The 22,429-nt window shown below is 38.1% G+C and overlaps 1 protein-coding gene across 1 annotated transcript; it reads left to right on the forward strand.

Moving 5' to 3' along the window:
- Nucleotides 1–18,829: 18,829 nt before the first annotated feature.
- On the forward strand, nt 18,830–22,175 carry MGP (matrix Gla protein). Its single transcript, XM_025879775.2, has 4 exons — nt 18,830–18,987; nt 20,430–20,462; nt 21,296–21,371; nt 21,801–22,175. Exons 1-4 carry the CDS (start codon nt 18,927–18,929, stop codon nt 21,940–21,942), a joined length of 312 nt encoding a protein of 103 aa, XP_025735560.1. The 5' UTR covers nt 18,830–18,926; the 3' UTR covers nt 21,943–22,175.
- The last annotated feature ends 254 nt before the right edge of the window (nt 22,176–22,429 follow it).

Raw genomic sequence — 22,429 nt, forward strand, 5'->3', positions numbered from 1 at the left:
TCTTAAAGTTCCTCAGTGGTTTTCAACTAGCTTTAAGACTTCAAAATGTTAGGGGGCACCTGGGTGGCACAGCCAGTTAAAAGTCCAGCTCTTGGTTTCAGCTCAGGTCGTGATCTCAGGGTCGTGAAATCAAGCCCCATATCAGGCTCTGTTTTCAGTGGGGTGTCTTATTGAGATTCTCTCTCCCCCTCCCTCTGGCTCTCTGCACCATGTGCCCTCTCTCTCTCTTTCTCTCAAATAATCACATGGTCCTGCCTAATTCCCAAGCCTTGTGTCTTTTTCTTTTCTAGTTTTATTGAGGTATGATTGACAATCATAAATTGTATATATTTGGGTTGTACAATGTGTTTTTAAGTTGCCCAAGATGATGACTTAAATATACATTGTGAAATGATTACTGTAGTCAATTAGTTCATCCATCACCTCACATAGCTACCTTTGTGTGTGTGTGGTGTGGGGTGTGTGTGTGTGTGTGTGTGTGTGCAGTAAGAACACTTAAGATCTTGTGCCTTTGAATGCACAAAGCCTCATTCCACCTTACAATGTATACAGTCACTGTATCTCAGTTTTTCTCCTCCTGTTTTTACTGCCCCCTTTATACATTTAACTCTTTTTTATACCTCAAATTGCAGACCAAACATTCTTCTTCAAGAAATTTTTTCCTAACCTCCTCAATCATGTCTGGATCCATTGTCACATATTTTCCTAATTGAAGTACTTTTCCTTCATAATATTTATTAAAGTTTATAATTATGCATTTTCATGATTATCTCATTTAACAAGACTGTGTGTCCCAGAGGGTAGAGATGTATCCCTCTTGCTCATTACTATAGCCCTAAACTGTGATAAGCATGTGTTGGGAGTAGATGGGGATGGGCTAACCCATAGGAACACTCAAATATGAATAAGTGAGCTGCAGTATATAGGTGCAGACCCTCAAAGCAATTCCTATAATCCTTCCGTTTTTTCTTGGCATTTACCACTAGCTCCCATGAAATTATTTATTTAATTAGTTTACTGTTTGTTCCCTCTCTTACCAGGACCTACACATGATATCGGTTTGATAAGCAGATGGTTTGAAAAATGAATGAAAGTAAATGTCACATTAAAATGAAAAAGAAATCAATGAATCACTTCAAAAGAAATAACTCATGCCACAAAAATTAGTTTGTGCCCCAGGGAAGAAGGAAATTATGTCTATAACTAGAAGTCAGTATAAATGAGTGAGGGTGGTCAGTGTCTAAGAATAATATGTGTGACTGGAAAGTGGGAATGAATACCTAGAGAGGTAGCTATGGAGAGAGGAACAGGCATCCAAAATGGCTGTGAGATATGTGATTAAATTATTACAGTTGTTGAATGCATCTCTGTAAACCTCTGTCTATGTTGTTGCTGTTGTTTATAGATTTATTTACTTATTTATTTATTTGAGAGAGAAAGAGAGAGAGCAAGCAGGGGGAGGGAGGGGCCGAGGGAGAGGGACAATCCTGAAGCAGCCTCGCCACTGAGCAGGGGACCCCTTGAGGGGTTAACCATGGGGCTCGATCCCAGGACCCTGAGACCATGACCTGAGCCGAAATAAGAGTCAGCCACTCACCTGCCTTAGCCACCCCGGCGCCCCTGTTGTTGCTATTTTAATAAGGAGTAAAACTAACAATGAGGAGACAGAGGAAGGAGCTGATTAATCTTGTATTCACCCGCATGTAACCACTTCAGTGAAGAATGAGCCTCTAATACCGGTTCTATCCTGTTTATATATTCTAAGCAGCTGAAATTGTGAAACCCCACTATGGCAGATCTATGAACTAGGAGAAAGTGTTGAGGCCATTATTCTAGGCTTGGTTGAGCTTTGGGGCTTTTCAGAGGCTAGAGAAATGAGCAGCACAGACTGACCAAGGTGACTCATACCAATGAGTCATTCATTCTTCCCACTGAGAAGTGTTAAAAACAAACCCACACAACTTCATGGTTCTGGAATCTGAAGCAGGAAGTGTAGTGTCTATGTTCTGGCACAGACTGAACCTGGCTAACTCCTGAGGAGGCTCTACTGTCTCAAAAATGCAGGAGTGCCTACATTTTTGCTACTGTGACATTTGAGTGACTAACTTGAGCCATTTTACATTCTGGGTTCTTTTGAGAACTGTAGCAGGTACACCTTTGTATTGAAAGTAGCCAGCATCTAGCACTTTGTGTAGCACACTGTTAATGTGCATTAGTTATTGTTGGATAAATGAGTCAATAAATGGCCAGAAAGAAATTTATCCAGCAGCACAGAGAGATTACATGGATGCTTGTTGGTATCTGCATATTAAAAAAAAAAAAAGTCTCCCATGAGAAATGAAAAAGTTAGGCTTACTCTGAGGAAAGATTTGAATTCTAAATATATACCAATTTTGTGTCCAAGAACTCTCAAGTTGATAAATTAGCACAAAATTCTGCCCCCTTGGGCACTTTCATTAAAAGTAGAACAATTCTGGACAGATAATCTAATGACTTAGTTGTTTAGGATTCCCAGAAATAGCAGCCCAAATAAGATAAACTCATTATCCAGAGACACAAAATATATGAGGGAACTCATCAACAGACATAAAAATCAAGAAAATTAGTGAATAGGAGAAAATATTTTAGCAAACTACTCAGAATTCAGTATGAAAGAGTATTAAGACACATGGAGGCTAAAATGAAAAGGTCCAACACAAATTAGTAAAAGCTGAAGAAAGAGGCATTAAAGAAAGTGTGGCAGAGGCAATATTTGAAGAAATAATGTCTGCCTTCGGTTCAGGTCATGGTCCCAGGGTCCTGGGATCCAGCCCTGCATCGGGCTCCTTGCTCAGTGGGGAACCTGCTTCTCCCTCTACCTGCTGCTCCCCCTGCTTGTGCTCTCTCTATCTCTGGCAAATAAATAAAATATTTGAAGAAATAATGTCTCTGAAAATGCACGAATTGAAGAAAGACATGAATTCATCACGTTACAGAAGCACAGTCCTGAGCGATGTAAATAGAAACATAGCCACAGCTTCCCATATCCTAGCAAAACATGGAACACCAAAGAATTAGGAGAAAAATCTTAAAATCACTGAAGAGAGAAGGCAACTGTTAGACTGACCTCAGATTTTGGATCAGTATCGGAAGAAACCGGAAGACAATGGAAAAACATTTTGAAAGTACTAGGGAAAGCAAATTTCAAACTAAAATTTTTATTTCTAAGTAAACTATCACTTCAGAGGAAGGACAAAATAAATACATTCTTAGATTCATTTTATTTATTTACTTCCTTATTTACTTATTTACTTATTTATTTGAGACTGGGGGGCTGGTAGGGGGCTGGGAGCAGAGAGCAAGGAATAAGCGGGCTCCACACGGGGCTTGACCTTATGACCCCAAGATCATGTCCTGAGCTGAAATCAAGAGTCAATCGCTTAACCAACTGAGTCACCCAGGTGCCCCCAAATAAAGATATTTTTAGACAAATACTGTAACTTGTTGGTAATGGATTTACTTCAGAAATTAAATGCAAGGGATTTGGTAAACAAATGTGTAAGTCAAAACAAACATTGGTTGTATAAAATATTAATGGTAACAGTGACTAATTATGGGAATAACTTAATTGGCATTAAAACCTTTTAGTAATCAAGGAAACCAAAATAATTTAATGAGGCCAACATTAGAAAATCTATTATTGTAACTCACCATGTTGAGAGATTAACGGAGAGAAAAACAGTGATATTACATCAGATGAAAAAACATTAGATATAATTTAACACCCCCTTGGTTTTAAAAATAATAACTCTTAGAAGATTAAGATTAGAAGAGAACATTTTTCTCCTGATAAAGGATACTCATTAAAAAAGTCTATAAATATATCACATTATAATCAAGGGCAACACAAGAAGCATTTCCTTTCCAGTTGAGAACGAGGTAAGGATACCTACTGTCTATCCTTATTCCTACCAATGCAATAAAATAAACAAAAAATCTAAAATATATTGTTGAAAGGAATATACAAAAACAGCATTGTCAATATTTACTGTTTATATATTTTCCTACACAGAAAATTGAAGGAATCCATAGAAAATTTTTTTAAATTAATATAGGAGTTCTATATAATTACCATGTTATAAAATACAGGTTTTTTTTAAATCTTCAGTGTTCCTAAATACACCAGCAGAAATTATATATATAAATGTAACTTTTAAAATTCTATCCAGAAAAACACTGAAGGTCATAATAAATCGAACAAAAGATGTGCAAGATCTTTGCAGAAAATAAATGTAAAATTTTTTATAATATAAAGCAACTAAAGAAAATTTAAAACATGTCATGGCCATGGATGGAGTGATTCGATTTTCTAAAGATGTCATTTCTTCCCAAATTCCTCAATGAATATAAATGTAATTCCAAGAAAATTTTAAATAAAATGTGGCAAGTTGATCCAAAATCATAGGAGAACCACAAAGCCAAGCATAGCCAAAATAATTTTAAGGAAAGGGGAAAACTTAGTCTTCTAGAGAGCAAAATTACTAGATGTCTTGGGAAATTGGAAGATTTGTTATGGCACAGGGAAAACAGCTGTCTAACAGAATACAGAAACTAGAAACAGTTCCTCATTGATGGGAGCTTGAGAACATTTCAAACCAGTGAGGAAAGGATGAACTTTTTTTTGAATGTGGATACTAGAATCCTAAATATTTTTATTACATAAAAGGAGCCAGAACAAAAATATTTCCAGTTGAATTAAAGATCTAAATGTGAAAAATAAAAAGTAGAATTCTTGAGGGATTATATTTATGATGTCTCAAAATTTACAATTGGAATTTTTATTGGGATTGCCCTGAGTTTATAGGTTAAGTTCAGGAAAATTGATATCTTTATGGTGGGAAACCATCCTATCCATGGGCATGGAAGATATCTCCATCTATTCAGATTATCTTCCATCAGTCTTGTTGGAGTCTTAGAATTTTCTTCACAGACAGTCTATGTATTCTTGATTAAAAGATACCCAACTGTTCTTGTTGGTATTGTGAAATGTATTCTATTTTCATTATTTTTTTCAGTTATTGCTGATGTAAAGAAATGGTACTTTCTCAATTGATCTTTTATAAGCAAGTTTGCTAAACTCTCACTGATTCTAATAGTTTGTTGAATGGATGATTATTTTTGTGTTTCTTAGATAATATTGTCTCAAAACAATGCTATTTATCTTTCTCTTCCCTTTCAGTTTTTGTTTTACTTCTTTTCTCTCTGTGTAACACTGGTCAGGCCTTCCAGTCCTGTGACAAATAATAGTGATAACAATAAATGTGTTTTTCTTATCCCTCGTATCATAGCCAATGAGGTTTATCTGAGGCACGATTATTGCTAATTAAAGGAAATGCATTTTAACTTTCTCCATTAAGAAGAATGTTTCCTGTGAGTTTTTGGCATATAACTTTTACCAGTCCATCTATCCCTAATTTAGTAAGATATACATACATATAATTATATATAAAATTTATATTATAGTTCTATCTAAATAAATAAATACAAAATTAATATATAAAATATAAATAAATTAAAATATATACATCACCAGCTGGTTTTTCTCCATCTATTGAGATAATGACACAATTTTTATCTTTTGATCTATTATTATGGTGAATAACACTGATATATTTCCTAATGTTAAAAATGCTTGCACTCCTGGTATAAACCTACTTGATCAGTATGTAGACTTTTCAGTATTTTTCAGACTATGTTAACTACTATTTTATTTAGGATTCTAGTATCCACATTCATAAAATAGGCCTAATAATGTTTTCTTCAGTAGTTTTTACCCGGTTTTACAATGAAGAGCTCACTAGTCTCATAAAATGAGCTACATATATATCTTTAACATTTTTAAAATTTTGTAGAACAACTTGTGTAAGATAGAAACTATTTCTCAAAAGAGTTGTGTGTGTGAACTAGAAAGCCATCTGCGCAGGGGGTATTTTGGAGGGGAGGTATTTGGTTGCCAATTTGTTTCTTTGACGTTTAATGATCTGTTCAAATTTTCTATTTCTTCTTTTGCCAGTTTTGGGTTTGCTACTTTTGTGTTTGCCGAGATATTTCTCTTATTTACTTACCTTTCAAACAGTAAGTTTGTATACATATCTACTACATTACATTTGGTTCTGTATTTCACCGATTTCTTACTATATCCTTATTACTTTGTTCCTTTGTTTCTTAGGTTGTTTCTCTTGCTCTTTTTCCAACTTGGGTTGCATGCTTGGTTCACTTGTTTTCAACTTTTCTTTTTTTTTTATTATCAACTTTTCTTTTTTTCTGATTAATGTATGTAAAGCAATGCATTTTCCTCTCAGCACTACTTTGATGGGCTCTCACAAATTTTGATATATAGTGCTCTCCTTATGATTCAGATCTAAGCATTGCTTTATTTCCTTTAATCCTTTATTTCATTTTTTTCTAAGGATTATTTGCTAATATATTTTTAATTTCCAAATGTTTCATTTTTTTAGCTATCATTTTCACATTAAATTTTAATTTTACTGGATCATAATCAGAAAATGTAGCCTATCTATAATATCAGTACTTTGATTCTGAAACTTCCTTTGTGTCATGAAATATATATTGAAATGAAATATAATATAATAAAGAAAAAAAATTTGCACAACACATAATTTAAGGGATGCCCATGTGGCTCAGTCCATTAAGCATCTGCCTTCAGCTCAGGTCATGTTCCCAGAGTCCTGGGATCGAGTCCCACATCAGGCTCCTTGATCAGCAGGGAGTAGGCTTCTCCCTCCCCGTGCTTGTCCCTCCCCTCCTTCTCTCTCTCTCTCTCTCAGACAAATAAATAAATAAAATCTTAAAAAAAAACATAATTTAAGGCTTAGTTTAAATAATAGGCTACATGTCATGACCTGCATATATTTATTTAGAGAATCACCGAAATGTCTCCCTATCTTTTCCTTGCTAGATCTTTTCTTTCAGGACACTTAAAATGCCTTAGCATCCTTCAACTGCCCTGTGTTTGAGTAATTAATCTTACACCATATGGAAATCATTCCTACAAGTAAGCCTTGCACAATCTACTCATGACAGCCTGTGTTGTTGCTTTTGTTTGGGGCAACAGAGGAAAGAACAGTGAGTCTGCTTTTTTACTTATCTTTGAGCCTACACAGGAAAAAACGCAGCCAGATGAACTGTGCCTGGCCTCGGAAGGGGTGAATCCAGGTACAGAGCACAGTATGAAGACCAAATGTAGGGGCTGAGAAATCCAAGTTAAAGTTGCCAAACTAGCTAAGGTCAAAAGCCTCTAGTTATTCCAGGAACATTTTTACTTTTGCACCATTGTCCATTTTTTCTGGCACAAAAAATATTAAGTATCTTAAAAACTGCTTTTCTGGAGAGGACACAGCCTAGAGAATGACCAGTATCTGTATCTGAGTTTCTTCTTGTTCCCAAGAATCTTTGGCTTCAAAACACAAATCCCCACAAATCCTTCAGCTCTGGCTTGCTGACCTTGTGAGAAAGTTCATATGTCACAGTCATCTGAAAATGGGAAGAAAGTGCTGAAATTCATTCCAGTAAATACAGAACAGCTTCTGGGAAAAGGGAAAATGGTACAAAAGTGTCTTCCTTTCAGCTATTCAGTAAAATGTTCAGTGAATATAAAACATTCGCATTATCGAGGTAGAGGAGAAGCTTTTGGCTAGCCCAACTCTCTCTGTTTTTCGAGGTAACTTTCTATATATTAATTATAGATAGGTCAGTCATCTTTTTCTTTGTCAAACAAAAAATTGTGCTTTGTTTTAAGCTATTTGGCATAGATGAGAGGCTTGTTTTGGCGAACCAGGAAAAAAATGGAGGAAGGAAAGAAATGATATACTATTTAACAAATGCTAGTCATTTCTAATTTAGGGGAAAGGGTCATTTAATTAACTAATTAATTAATTAATTCTGCCCTTTGGCAATCTTTCACATATTCTTGATTTCTTTCCATCGAACTTCTTATCTCCATAATTGGCAAGCATCTGGTGCTGTAACATGGAATCACTTTATTTGATGTCATGTTGCAAGTACAGTTCAAGTCCAATAGATCAATGTGTAAAAATTTAGAAGGAAAAGCACATATGGGCAGAGCTTACATTTCACACACAACAAGGGTACATTATTTATTTTTTTCTTCCGGAGGAATTCTTGCTTTTCAAGTGACTTCCCTTTAAGAAAGAATATACTTTTTCAAGTGTTTATGCTGTAATTTAATTTTATAATGTTATTATCTGGAAACCTTTCAGGAATACTGCTATTTCATAAAGACAATAATCAGCTAATTCATTCGTTGGATTGCTACATAATGTGAAGGTAGAAAAAATAGGAGTGAAATCACATTTTCCCTTTTTTTCTTAGCCATACTGTATAATTATTTCATGTTTCAAATTAGATCAATTTCTTGTCTTCACAAGAATTAAACTTATATTTTAATTAAAGGGTAAGGATATTCTGAGTATGTGTTATGAGACTGTTGGAGTGGATTGTTAAGGGCAACTTGATTGAACTCTTATGGTTTTTCAAGCACTATACTAGGTTTGCTGACAAGATGACATGCACAGGACTGGGGCTACAAAGATGAATAAAAAACAAACCCTGACTTCCTTTGAGAAGCTTCAAATTCAGTGTAGAATACAGTCATGTAAAGAGACAATTTCAGTCTTCTGTAATCAAATCAGATAAGATTTATGAAAGGGTGTCCTAGGGTTACTGTGAGAACATGCGAGAGACATTTAACTCAATGCGTGAATTCAGCAAGAGAATTCTTTCTTCTTTCAGAAAGATTTCGATCTTCTAGAAATGATAGTTTCCTAGATAACAAGGTAGAGTCTGGTGGACGAATGTGTCTGGAGACCAGCCATTGTACCCTCAACAGCTGGGGAGAGAGTAAGTAGCAAGATGGAGAACAGAAATGCCTATAACTCAAAAAGGAAGATACATAGTAATAAAGAAATAAAACAGACTATCAAGGGAGTGTTTAAAGGAAAGAAAAAGAGCCCATTGGAAGCTAACTTAAGTAATACATCTCATGAAGTCAGCAGTGTTTGAGACAAGCTTCCAAAGATGCCCAAGTTTCCTAGAGACAGAGACAAAAAAGCCCCCCCAAAAAAGAGTAAACAAATGGTGTGATAGCAAACATTGAGGAACATCTCAGGAACAAGTTGTTCCATTTGACTAGAGTATTGGTTATATGCAGGGAAATAGTGAAAGAAAGAATGGAAAAGACAATCAGGAGTAGAGGGAAGGGAACGAACATTTAATGACCAACTACTATATCACAGACATGGAGTATTTTACAAGCACTATCTCATTAAATCTTTACCATATTTTATGGAACAATTGTCATCCCTCACATGCTACAGTGAGGAAATGACTTATTCAGAGTAACAAAGCTAGTTTGAAATAATAATAATAATAGTTACTTTCATGGTATATTTACTATATGCAGGCACTATGCCAGTTTAGATATTCACATGCATTATTTCATTTAATCCTCATTACAATTGTATAAGCTACTTTCCATGATCACTTCCTTTGTTCTTTTTTTTTAGATAAATAAAATGAGAATTAGGGAAATGGCAGAGATCCCTAAGTGATGGAGCAGAATTCACATTCTGTCCCATCGACTCCAAAGCCCAAGCTCTTGTCCACTGTTTTATGTCACCAGAGAACTGGGGACCCATGTGAGAGGGGTATTGGCTTCATTCAAGCAGTGGCAGCCACTGTTGTATGTTTTAAAGATGAGTAAGATCCAGGGGTGCCTGGGTGGCTCAGTTGGTTAAGCGACTGCCTTTGGCTCAGGTCATGATCCTGGAGTCCCGGGATCGAGTCCCACATCGGGCTCCCTGCTCAGCAGGGAGTCTGCTTCTCCTCCTGATCCTCTTCCCTCTCATGCTCTCTCTCTCTCTCTCTCAAATAAATAAATAAAATCTAAAAAAAAAATAAATAAAGATGAGTAAGATCCAGAGGCTAACCTCAAAGACCTCGAAGTCTGGAGGAAGAGCAAGACAAGTGTTCATGCCGAACTCTCATCATTACAAATCCCACACCCCAGCTCCTATCCATTTTACCTGCCCTTCTACTGCTCTCCCAAAACAAAACAAAAAACTCCATTACATCTTGGGGTTTTTTTTGTTTTTGCTTTTTTTTTTTTTTTCAGTTTATCTCCCTTTCCTTTGGATCCCATTCTTAGCACCCACTCGTTTTCTCCTACCCAAAGCCAGAGGAAGAACTCCAGTGAAAAGCCCTTTCATTCCCTCAACAACAACAAAAAAAAAAGTCTCTTTCCAAATTCCCTAGGGAAAGGAAATAAATAATCTAAGATTATGAGAAAGACAGGAAACACAGAGAATGATGAATTGGAAGAAACAGAGTTGGGGTGAGGCCACCAAGATTCAGATAAGCACTGGTAATAGGACCGCTTAGGTGAATGTCCCCAGCAGGCAGGGCCAAATTGGATTTCCGCAGGTCGTCCCAACCCACAGTTCACTGCATTATTTTCCATAACGGTGCAATCAGGGAGAAATCGGATGTGAAAACAATCTCTCATTTCGCAGCCTGTTCATTTTGTAGCTTGATCAGCAAAGGCGTGCTCTGCACTATACTCTCCCTCATATTAACCTGGAAATTTTTCCTTTGTGTCCTCTCTAAATATTATTTTTCTGAATGTCATCCTATTTCCAGGGTTGGCAATGACTAGATGATGTAACAAAGAAGAGAAATTGCAGAATTACACATCTCTTCCATGAGATTTTTCTCTCACTGACCAAACCCTGGTAAATAAATAAATAAATAAAAGAAAAAAAATCTTCTTTTTTGTCCCAAAGATTTCAAAGCATAGCCACATCTAATGCAAAGGTAGAAAGATATTTGACTACACTGGGAAACAACGGCTGACAGGGCCTCCTGGCAGGCAGTTGTTTATATGAATGGAACTTTTGCAGGACATCTCGTTAGCGGTTTTCAGGCCCAGGGGTTGACATCCAAACCCGAGTCAGCCCGGGAACCATCACTGGCAAAACAGCATGAGGAACAGAATGTTCTATTCAAACGCCGGATTGTAGAATAATTTTCTATCTTATTTATCTACTTCAAGGATGAAATAATCTGGAAGCACAAAATTATACTAGTCTATTCCAACTCATGCTTGAAAAGAGATTTAAACTATCTGTTCAAAAGTCACATAGGCATTACGTGTCGGTGTCAGAATTAAACTGAGCTCAGCCAACTCCCAATTCGGTTCCCATCGGAGACCTTGCTGAGTCAGTCACTCCCACTTTTGGCATTCACTCCTCTGCTTTGGCCATCCTGAGTGATCTAGTCCTCAACTGCTGGGGAAAATGAATTGAACCACTGAACCAATGGAGTTAAACGAATCTTTCTGAAAGCATTGCATGCCAGCCATTACTCAAGGAGCTCTACATTTATTGTCTTTTTTTTTACATTTATTGTTTATATGTTTGTTTGTATTAGAATAATAACAATAACAATAAAAACAATAAACATATTGTTTATATGGGTTTTTTTTTACATATATTGTTTATATGTCTTGTTTAATCCATCCAACAGTCCTGTGAGTCAGGTTTTATAATCCTTTATTGTGTCACTGAGAAATGTGAGGCTCAGGAATTTTAACTTACCAAATGTCACACAAGGAGTTAAGTGGCAGAACCAGAATCCAAATCCAGGCTTTTTTTTTTTTTTTTTTTTTTTACTGAGGTATAATTGACAAAAATTGTATATATTTGAGATGTGATGGTTTGATATGCAAATACCTTGTGAAATGATTACCATGATCAAGTTAATTAACATATCCATCACCTCTCAGGGTTATGTTTTTTTTTTAGTGCAGTAAGAACACTAAAGATCTCTTGGCAACTTGACCTTGAATTAGTTCAAGTATACAATACAGTATATTCCATTCTCTGTTCCTGTGAGTTCAACTTTTTTAGGTTCCACATATAAGTGATATCATACAGTATTTGTCTTTCTGCTTCTGGCTTATTTCATTTATTATAATGTCCTCCAGCTTTATTCACGTTGTCACAAATGGTTTTTATGGCTGAACAATGTTCTGTTATGTATATACCATATCATCTTAATGCATTTATCAGTCAACAGACACTTAGACTGTTTCCATAGGCTTTCTTATTCCAAAAAGTATATCCCTCACCCAGAAGAGCTCTTCACTTCCTACAGAGCCTTTCTTTAGAGTCCATTCTAGTTTATGTAATGAGTTTTTGTCTGAGAGGGTGCCAAAAGTATGGAGGGAATACGAAAATTGAATAAGGATGGGAAATGCTCACACACACCCAATTTGTTGTTTGTTTTGTCTGAGAGATCAATGGAAGAGCAGGTGAAGTGTGCTGAAGTACAAAGGAATTTGGTAGGTTTGGTTCATGCAGCTAGCTACCAGATTTTCTTCTAGTCAATCTGTTACCTAAAGTTAAAATCACTTTAAGAATGATTTAAATCTTCATTTAAATGAAGTCCCTTTGGATTATACAAGATCCATCCAGACACCTATCTCTAACTGAAGGATTTCAAAGAGCATATTTCATTTCTCATGTCAAATTTAAAAGTTGTCAACTATTTTTCAAATTCTCTTAATAACTAATGTCGTTGTTATGCTTACTAAATTTCTATTAAATCACTTGCTGTCATTTACAGCTCTTATCTTCCTCCAAAATACTCCTTACAACTTATAACTGTGCTCTCATGTTCTTGTATACTATGATGGATGAGCAAAGCTATCATCCTCTCCCTTCCCTTCATGTCTTGACAAATATTAACTAAACTCCTGTTCTCCTTCCACCTCACTGATAGAGACATCAGCTCATTCCTCCCATATCCCAGCTCACCAGTCCTAATTTTGAGTCTCCCGTTCTGTGAGTCTTCTTCAAATATCTTCTTCAACGCCTACAAATTACTGGAGTCCCTTGCTTGCTGTCATACATTTCCTGAACATAGGAAGGGGTATTTTCTGTTGGTGAGTTGGAATGATGAAAGGCGGATACAAGGCTGTGGCGAGCGTGGGATGACAGTGGAAGAGGTCGGAAAGGGCTCCTTCCCCTCCTCAAAAAGGACCGCTTGCCATGGTGCGGTGGGAGAAATTCCCCAGACTTTAACTTCACAGCTCACTGAGAACCGGCCACGAGAGTCTAATGAGTAAACGGCCAACCTTTCCTAACTTCATGTCCAGCCAAGACAGGGGACATAGAACCTGTTCTCCATTTTGCTTTGAGTTGAAGGAGCAGGCCATACATTGAGCTTAGAGTCTAGTTTCGCTTGGGGTCTAAGTAACTATAGAAATGGACTTTTAGACCCGACAGAGACAGTATTCTTAAACCAAACTAGAGTTAGTGTCAGCTGACAGTCAGCAAACATGGGTGTTCGTAGACGTGGTGATTTCTAAAGTAAGCTGAAAGGCTTTAGAAAGCAACATATTTGAGTTGGAGCTTCTTTGGACAGACAATTTAGTATGCACAGTACTGGATAAACAGACAAATGGGAAACTCGAGTTCGAATACCAAATTCATCCCTTTCTCTGGTTTTGTAAGTCGTTTAACTATCTGGGTGTAAGTGGCAAAAGGCAGATCTTTAATTCCTATTATCCTATTTCAAAAGACGTTGAAGAAATTAGCATTTTAAATAGGCAGATCTTTTTATAATTTTATCTTTATCTCTGAAACTTTAGGCTCAGCAATCCCTGTAGACACAATCACAGACTTCTTTAAGCAGTTGTCAGAACCTTGGGGAACAGTGTGTGGTTTTATCAGTGATTCAAGTCGTAGATCCCTGTGTCTCTGTGAAATCAAATAGCCCTTTGCGATTTAGTTACTATGTGACCTTGGAAAAAATACATAACCTCTTTGAGCCCTAATTTCCTCATATGTAACATGTGGGTAATTTTACTCAGTTTGTAAGACTATTATGAGAAGTAAATAACATAATGAATAAAAAGTGTTTATCATAGTACCTATATGATACATGATGATATTACTTGGATAGTTGTATAATTATTACTTCACATCTGCTATCTTATTTAAAAATTGAAGCTTTTAACAGAAAGGAAAAGGGTAGAGGAGTTGATCTATATGGGAAGGGGAAGAAAAAAAAAATGTGGCAGCTACTCCCAACCAGAAGCCCAGTTTATTTACTATCCAGGCTTCTCTGCCTTTCCCCAGACATTTCTCCCCAGGATTCCCTAAATGTCCCTCCCATACCTGAGCTTGACAAGCATTTATTTTCACTTAGTTCAGCTGAGACAAATTAAGAAAGGACTGAGGAATTCAGTGCTTGGGAAGCTATGTCAGTTAAGGAATCTGAGATGTAGGGGCATCCTGGGTGGCTCAGTTGGTTAAGTGTCTGGCTTCGGCTCAGGTCATGATCCCCGGCTCCTGGGATCGAGCCCGAGTTGGGCTCCCTGCTCAGCGGGGAGTCTGCTTCTCCCTTTCCCTCTGCCACTCCCCCTGCTAGTGCCCTCTCTGTCAAATAACATTTAAAAAGGAAAGGACTCTGAGATGGAGGATCCCCTTGTCAAGGGGCTTCCCTTAAAAACACAGAACTTAGAGGTCAGCACTATCCTAGGAACCTGGCTAGGTTTCTGTCTCTCATTTCGTTGCCCTAGAAAGAGATTTTTGTTTTTATTTTCAGGGCTGGTACTTCCTAACTCTTCTCCCCTTTGCCTTTTTCTTTAACGGCAAGACTAAGGGTTTTAGTGCTGTCAGTAAAATAATACTGTGAACTCATAAAACCAACATTCTGTAAATAAAGTGGGATCTCATGGAACAGAAAAAAAAAAAAAAACAAAAGTCTGACTGGAGCCAGGAAAATTCCTCAAGGAGACAAAATATCTAGTAGTCTGAAAAAGAAAGAATGGATAAGCAAGGATGGACAGAGGATGTAGAATTGTGGGAAATATGTTAACTTTATTATTACGATGCTATGGGCTTAGTCATAGAAATACTATAGAAAGGGGATAATTCTTTTAGTATGTCCGCCAGCACGTACTTTTCTGAAAAGCTTCTCCTCACAATAATTCCTGGCAGGTCTGCCAACCTTCCCTCTCCTCCATTCTTTCCCTGAACTCAGAATTGTCTGACCGTGTCATCAGCACTTTCTGCAATGTTCTACAAATAAAGATGCTCCTGGGTACCCACAAAAAATCAGTCCAATGAGAAAGCAAATCACTTAGACTTCTCTAGGGCCAGTGGACTGCCTAAACAAATTTTTAAAGAAGAAGAAACACTAATTAAATTTATGATCTAAGATCATGCTTGATTCCTGAGAGTAGGGTTCCTATCTGTATATTTTTCTCCATTCTATTTGCAGTTTAGAGTCAGCACATAGAAGATGTTCGATACATTTGTTAAATGGACTGATGATGGGATGGATGGCTGGATGGATGAAAGAATGACTAAAATATGAGGCTATTTCTGGCCCTGGAGGGCATGCTCATGCTTCTCTTTCCCTCCTAAGGGCAGGTGGAAGAGGAGATCCTGTATGGTTCCGTGGATTCTGTTGCCTGGGTTATACCATGGTCCAATCTCCCATGCCGAGATTCCTGTACAGTCTGAAAGCACTGCCAATCATGTCACTGTCTCTCCAATTCCTTTGTCGTCACTCCTGGGAGTATCTGCAAATAGTCTCTCCACTAAAGAATATTCCTCTTTAGCTAGGCGGAAATATCTATACAAATATCTTTCATAATTATCTAAAATCCAAATATAAATTGGAATTTCATGTGGTCTAGTCTTTACAAGGTAGTTCAATTAAGAAAATACGAATTAGGGGCACCTGGGTGGCTCAGTCAGCTCTCACACAAGCACATGCACACTCTCTCTCTCAAAAAAAAAAAAAACCCTACCAGCCAACATTAATTAAAAACAATTTTAATATTTTCCAGCAATTCTCAATCTTTTACAATCTCAAACAAGCCTATTCATAACCAAAACAGCTCTTACTTGTCTTTTCCCCTGTCTCATTTTCAACGTCTCACATCTTAGAGCAGCCTCAAAGCTTTTCTCTCTACAACTCAATCTCTACCCAAACCTCTCCCATCCAGCAAACCAAATCTATAAGGGCCTCTTCATTTCTCTTTCCACCTTTTTCTACCTCCGTTGTTTTTTTTCTCTCTCTCTCTCTCTTTTTTCTGACAAGTCAATCTCTACCCTTTCCAGTACAAAGCCCCCATCGAGTTCGTCTGATCCTCCTCATAAAAACACATGACTGGAGTCGGCACATGCAAAATTAGCTTTGAGACAGGGAGTGGTGGGTGGGAGAAGAGAAAAAGAAGAGCTCTGAGTCTTCACACATGTTATTTAATTGCTATAAATTATATAAAAATGGTATTTAGCATAGGAGGACCCATAAATAAATGGAAAACAGGAGAAAGGGAAGATGAGTGACTGGTGAGAGGGAGACAGTTTCCAACAGAAAGTGTTAGCCTTGCAAAAAGCAAGATGATAAGGAAACATGCTTAAAAGGGGCGCCTGGGTGGCTCAGCCGGTTAAGCGTCTGCCTTCAGCACAGGTCATGATCCCAGGGTCCTGGGATCCAGTCCGGCATCGGGCTCCCTGCTCCGCGGGGAGTCTGCTTCTCCCTCTCCCTCTGTCCCTACCCCCCTGCTTGTGCTCTCTCTCTCTCTCTCTGTGTCAAATAAATAAAATCTTAAAAAAAAAAGTTTAGGGAAGCCGGTGGAAGCAGTGATGAAAACAACTCGTGAAGAAAGGTGGAGCTTATGTTGGAAAGAGAAGTGTAAGATTTTGACCCTTGGGTTCAGAGAGTATAAGAATAAACAATTGCAATGTCAGAAAGCAGACAGAGCACAGCTTTCATTTGAACTTGGGTTGGAGGAGACATGCGGAATCTGGCCAGAAAAGACCAACTTAACGTACATCACAAAGCACATGCTTGTAGCTGGAAAAGAGAGACTTCTCTAATTCCAGAGATAGGGTGGGAGAGGTGGAGTATCCTACTCATTTTAGGGATGAAACACTGAAACCAAACTTCCTTCATTTCATATAAATTGGGGGTTAGTAACTGAGTTGAGTACATATAAAATGCTACATGAACAAGCCACAGCTAGTTTGTTTTCCCAAAACAAGCAATGTAGTAAATGTAGTAAATGCAATGTAGTAAACTGGCTTTTGCAAATATAATGATTTGGATGATTTATCTTGGAAAAAGGGCACTGAGGCCAATCCTGAGAGCAAGTTTGTGATTTAAAGAAAAAGACAACCACCAATCTTGTGACCAGAAATCACGATGGATGAATTTATCAGAGATGAACATACACTGTCTTCTTTTTGAGGTTGTCTTTAGGATTTTATCAAGAAGAATATATCTCTAAATATGACAAAATCTGGAGGGAAACCCTGACATTTATTGGTCCTTCGCAACTCACGAATCCTTCTGATTACAAGGATTGTGAACTATTTCCTTTAACAGGGAATCCTTTAGTATTTATAAAAGCTCTTCAGAAGGTGGAGCCTGGGAGGGAAAGTGCATCCCAAAAAAACAAAAAGAATGAGGCGTGTGGTTTCACCTAGTTGTCCATCACTGATCCTTGAAATAAATTATTATTGAAAACTGTACCCACCTACTCCCAAGCCAACCCTTTTGCTGTTCCAGCCAAGTGAGCAGTCCTGCAGCTTTAGTTCATCTACAGTTTGCTGCTCTATGACTCAGACCTCTCTGTCTGCCAAGAGGACTCTGGGGTACCAGACAGCCGAGACACATCTTCATAGAAAAGGTTTTCTGATTGTCCAAGAAGAAGAAGAAAAGAAAAAAGAAGAAAAAATAAAAAAAAACCCTCTGTCTACAAGATAACCAGAGGCACCAAATTACAATCCTCCTCCTGCAAGAAAAGAAACAGCACTTCTGCTACTGAGGGTATAATGGTATAATGGAAGCGTGTGTTTGTGAAAAATCTATGTTTGAGGACACATGGCAGCTAAAGCACAAAATGAATATAGTAAGTATCTATTACTTACCCCCTTAGGGACGTGTCTTGTTTGTCTCTAGATCTCCCCACAGCACCTAGCACACTTCCTTGCCTCTCATCCGTCGCTCACTAAGACCATTGGATTAGCTCATTATCAGGACAATGCCTTCAGAAAATAAGAGATGGCTACCCTTTTATTTTTGCTGCACTTTAGATCAGTGATATCCAGCCTAAGAGGGCCTTGGGGCACAGGATTGGACTCAAGATGCAAAACTGGATGGGCAAGTTACGATGGAGCCAATTGCGGAAACAGAACTCAGGGCATCACTGTGCTTCTCTGCCCTGCTGAGCACTTGGAAAAAACGCAAAAGTTGCATATCACTGGGCACATATGCAATTGGTCCAGGACCGTTAGTTCAACCCTACTGGGAAAATAAGTCTACATTAGAACCAGTTTATGAAGCAAAGTCCTTTGCTCATCCACCCATCAGGGGAGCAAGCAGAACACTTCAGCTCTGTCTGCACGCCAGACCTGTAGTCAGGGCCAGGAGAGTGGATCGGAGAAGGAATTAGAAAGGCAAACACGTGTTTGTGGCAACTCCCTTTTCTGTGGACTTTTGCCCGGGTCTGGCCCTAAACCTAGGGCGGTCACGTCTGTAGCAGGGCACCATCCTGCTATAGCACCGTCTGGTCCAGGAGTGAGGGAAAACTGCCCACCCAGAGTAGATAATATCTGGAAGGAATGAGCATTTGGGAAAAGTCCCAGTGCTAGTTTAGGGCCAACCAGTCTCCACCTTCTCTGGCCCCCTCCCACTGCTTCCTCCCCTTTCAGCTGCTCTCGTTCTTATAAAACCTCCACAGCCTTTCACGAACAGCCTGCAGGAGCCTCTCTCCCCTCTGCTGCCGCAAAAGCCAGTGAGACCAACCCACAGGACACGGAGAGACCATGAAGAGCCTGCTCCTTCCCTGCCTTCTGGCTGCCTGGGCTATGGCAGCTCTGTGCTATGGTGAGAAACCTTTCTCCTGCTACTTTTCTAGGTTTTCTCTTCTGCCTCTGATTTCAGTTTATCCCTCCCTCCTCCTCTTCTCCCCGCTCTCTCTAATAGAATCTTAAAGTACCATCAATTTAACATTTCCCAAGCCCCGTGGACACTGATTTGTCCCATCAAGTCTTCTTTACATCCAAAATATCCAGATTTCTGTAGGCAACCTAACAAGCAGGTCCTGTGTATGGTAAGTCGCTACATACCTAGAAACTTTGCTGTTTCAGAAAGAAGATATCAAATTCCCAGCCCCCCGACTTCCCATTTTTGGGGATGTTTATTTATACTCTGTAACAGTTTGGTTAAAGGTATTAGTGAAGTCACTCACCTTTAAGAAAATCAGTTTTTACATGAAGTGTTAAGTTTAGGCCCTCTGCAGGGACAGGACAATCTCATGAACTTCCTACATTTGTTCAGTGAATTCATTTTAAAAAATAGAGTTTCGCATTTAAAGAATCTCAGAGAAAAAAACAGATTGCATAATTTCGATTGTCAAAAGATAAATTCCACCTGGTTTCTCTATGTTGTTAACTATATCTGTGTCTGTACAAAGCTTATGAAAGAAAATCTGAAGTAAGATTAGTTTCGATCCATCTTACGCTTCAATTATCTGGATATTTAGATGACCTTAAACCTCAGTTGTATTAACAATCTTTAGTACTTTTCTTCTGACTCTTGAAATTATTCACATGGTTTCTGTATCAGAAGATTTGGTGTCTTCATCTCCTTTTTAATTTTTGAAATAAAATCACTTGCTTACAAATATAAACCTCTTATTGCCAGATTTACCTACTGTGCACAGGAAAGTGGTAGAAAGAAGAAAAGTTTTGCTTTGGCGTCAGCTCAGTTTTTCCTCTGAACTGGCTTCAGCCCATTGGGAGTTGTCAGCTGGAGCCAGTGGTTTCTGTGGCTGCCAAGTTCATACAGGCTCCTAAGAGTCTTTAGGAACCTCTTAGAAACCTATCTTGGTAGAGCCCAGCTGACCATCTCCCCACACTGCCTGGAGGACCTGGGCTATTTCTTGGACCCCTCTGTCCCTTTCTCAACCCTGCTCTTGGACAGGTCTCAAATGAATCAGAGAAGAAGCCTCTCTGGAAATCTGTGTGTAGCACTTAAATTATCTTATTTCACTAACCTGAAGACCTCGTAGCCCTTGGGAACTTTTAGCCAAGACCGTAGCCACTGGTTCCTTCAACATCAGAAAAAACTAAAGTGTAAAGATCTCTACACCAAGGACAGAGCTAGAGAAACAACTCATAAATCCTAAATGCCTGAAATTTGTAATAATCACACTGCTCACTATATTCTTCACATCTTTTTGACTCTTCTCTCCTTCCTTCCCTAAATTTAGACCGTTGCCATGTGTGATAAATAACAATCAAATGAATCTTTTTTTTTTATTCCAGAATCTCATGAAAGCATGGAATCCTATGAAATTAGTAAGTGAACATTTGACTTCCTTATTTAAATCTCACGCTTTAAAGAATCTCTCTTCCTATTCTTAAATAGACAAAATGGTAATATATGGAGGTCAAATAGGGAAGGGAAAGAGGGGGCCTCGTTTGGAAAACTAAAGTAAATTTAAAAATCTAATGACTATAAAAATCTCCAGATGAGCAATTGTTTAAGCCTGAAATAGTGTAATATGGCCTTGAAGCTGCATTCAACAGAGTTGGAGGCATTTGGAAATTTTAAGCTGGCGCACATCAACCACGCAGATGGACAACAAGGAGTAATGACAAATGGCAAAGTAGGGAATTAGAGGCCTAGTCAGCTGGGAAACCACGGTCGTCAGCATGTGGAATGCTATTGAGTATCTGGACTTACAAAGACTGAGTATAGGAAGAAGTAACATACCACTCTCATTTTCAATTTGTTCATTATCTTCATAATATTTACACAGTCTATTTCTGGTAATCTAAAGTTATGCTTTACAAGTCCTCAGAACAGAGAGAATTTCTCCTCACAGGAATTAAACACACACTGACCAGGAATACCAAATTGAGAAAGGCAAAGCGATTGCCCATAGGCGAAATAAACAAAAATAACTGGGGCCTATGTAACCAATCTCTAAAAAACATATACTGATTTCTTTTGATCAGGCAGTTTAGGAAAACTGCTTTATCTTTCTCTCTGACTTTTGTAAGATCTCTAGTTACGTGAAATGCATGAGTTAATGAGTTTTCAAATATACTTATGTTAGGGAATATTCATGGAAATATCTCCAACTACTGCTTTCCTAAAACTGCAATTTTTTCTTTTTTCTTTTAAGATCCCTTCATTAACAGGAGACATGCTAATACGTTTATATCCCCACAGTGGGGATGGAGAGCTAAAGTCCAAGAGAGGTGGGTAACAAAACTTGATGAGGGGGGGTAATTTTTCTCAAGTAGCATCCCTGATCTGAATGGAATGAGAAACAGGTTTTTTTTTAATCATATGTATTTTTTCTAATTGTATCCCCAAATCATAGAATTTAAAAAACAGTATAAAGAAAACAACTGAATTTCAAGAAGACTAGCTTGTGAAAGACCCAGAAAGCAGAGGGGAGGGAGAAGGGAAAGGAGGACAGAAAGAAAATTTCTATTTTCGCAAAACAAAAAGTCCCCACTCCACCTTTCCCCCTGTTAAGTACCTCTAATATTGGGGGGTGAATGGGATCTCTCTCCTATGTTTTCTTATTCTTTCTTTTTTCCCCTTTTCCTCTTTTTTTTTTTCCCCTACTCTATTTATGCTTCTCATTTGGGGCCTCTTTCCATCCCCCCACCACTTTCTAGGATCAGAGAAAGCACCAAGCCTGCCTATGAGATCAGTCGGGAAGCCTGTGATGACTTCAAGCTTTGTGAACGCTATGCCATGGTTTATGGATACAACGCTGCCTACAATCGCTATTTCAGGCAGCGCCGTGGGGGCAAATGAGATTGGAAAAAGTCTCTTTCTTTCCAGAGTCTGGTGCCTGGTTTTGTATTCCTTTGCAGTAGCATCACTAACCTACATAAACACACACGAATTGCTTCCTTCTTAAATGTTCTTGTGTGACTGCTACCCTCCTTCCTGCCCCCAGGTTGATAGGCAGTGAAAGAGCAATGTAGGGAAGGGTCAAGAGGGAGTTCAGATGTGTGATTATTACATAATAAACTGTTGGTTGGATACTTTCGTTTTGTGAGTCTGATTTCTTCTGGAAAAAGTGCTGAGATATTTAAACCATGGCCCACCTAACCCAGAATAGGAAATTCTGTTAATCATATTCTAGTGTTGATTAGAAACATAACTACATAGAAAGAATGAAACTTTGAAGACATTCAGCCATAATTTGTCTAGACTCTACCTTGGGATTGGTGAATGCCTCCTATTATAGGTTTTCCAGAGTTTTCAAACCTCAGAGGTGATTAATCATACGATTTTC

The sequence above is a fragment of the Callorhinus ursinus genome, unplaced genomic scaffold (genome assembly GCF_003265705.2).
Source record: "Callorhinus ursinus isolate GAN/ISIS: 27379988/994484 unplaced genomic scaffold, GSC_fseal_2.0 scaffold27, whole genome shotgun sequence".
In the NCBI taxonomy this organism is placed as follows: Eukaryota; Metazoa; Chordata; class Mammalia; order Carnivora; family Otariidae; genus Callorhinus; species Callorhinus ursinus.

Coding starts and splice junctions, on each gene's coding strand:
- MGP (XM_025879775.2), top strand. CDS start 18,927: ATGAAGAGCCTGCTCCTTCCCTGCCTTCTGGCTGCCTGGGCTATGGCA. Junction 20,463..21,295: donor CATGGAATCCTATGAAATTA/GTAAGTGAACAT, acceptor TTTTCTTTTAAG/ATCCCTTCATTAACAGGAGA. Junction 21,372..21,800: donor AGAGCTAAAGTCCAAGAGAG/GTGGGTAACAAA, acceptor ACCACTTTCTAG/GATCAGAGAAAGCACCAAGC.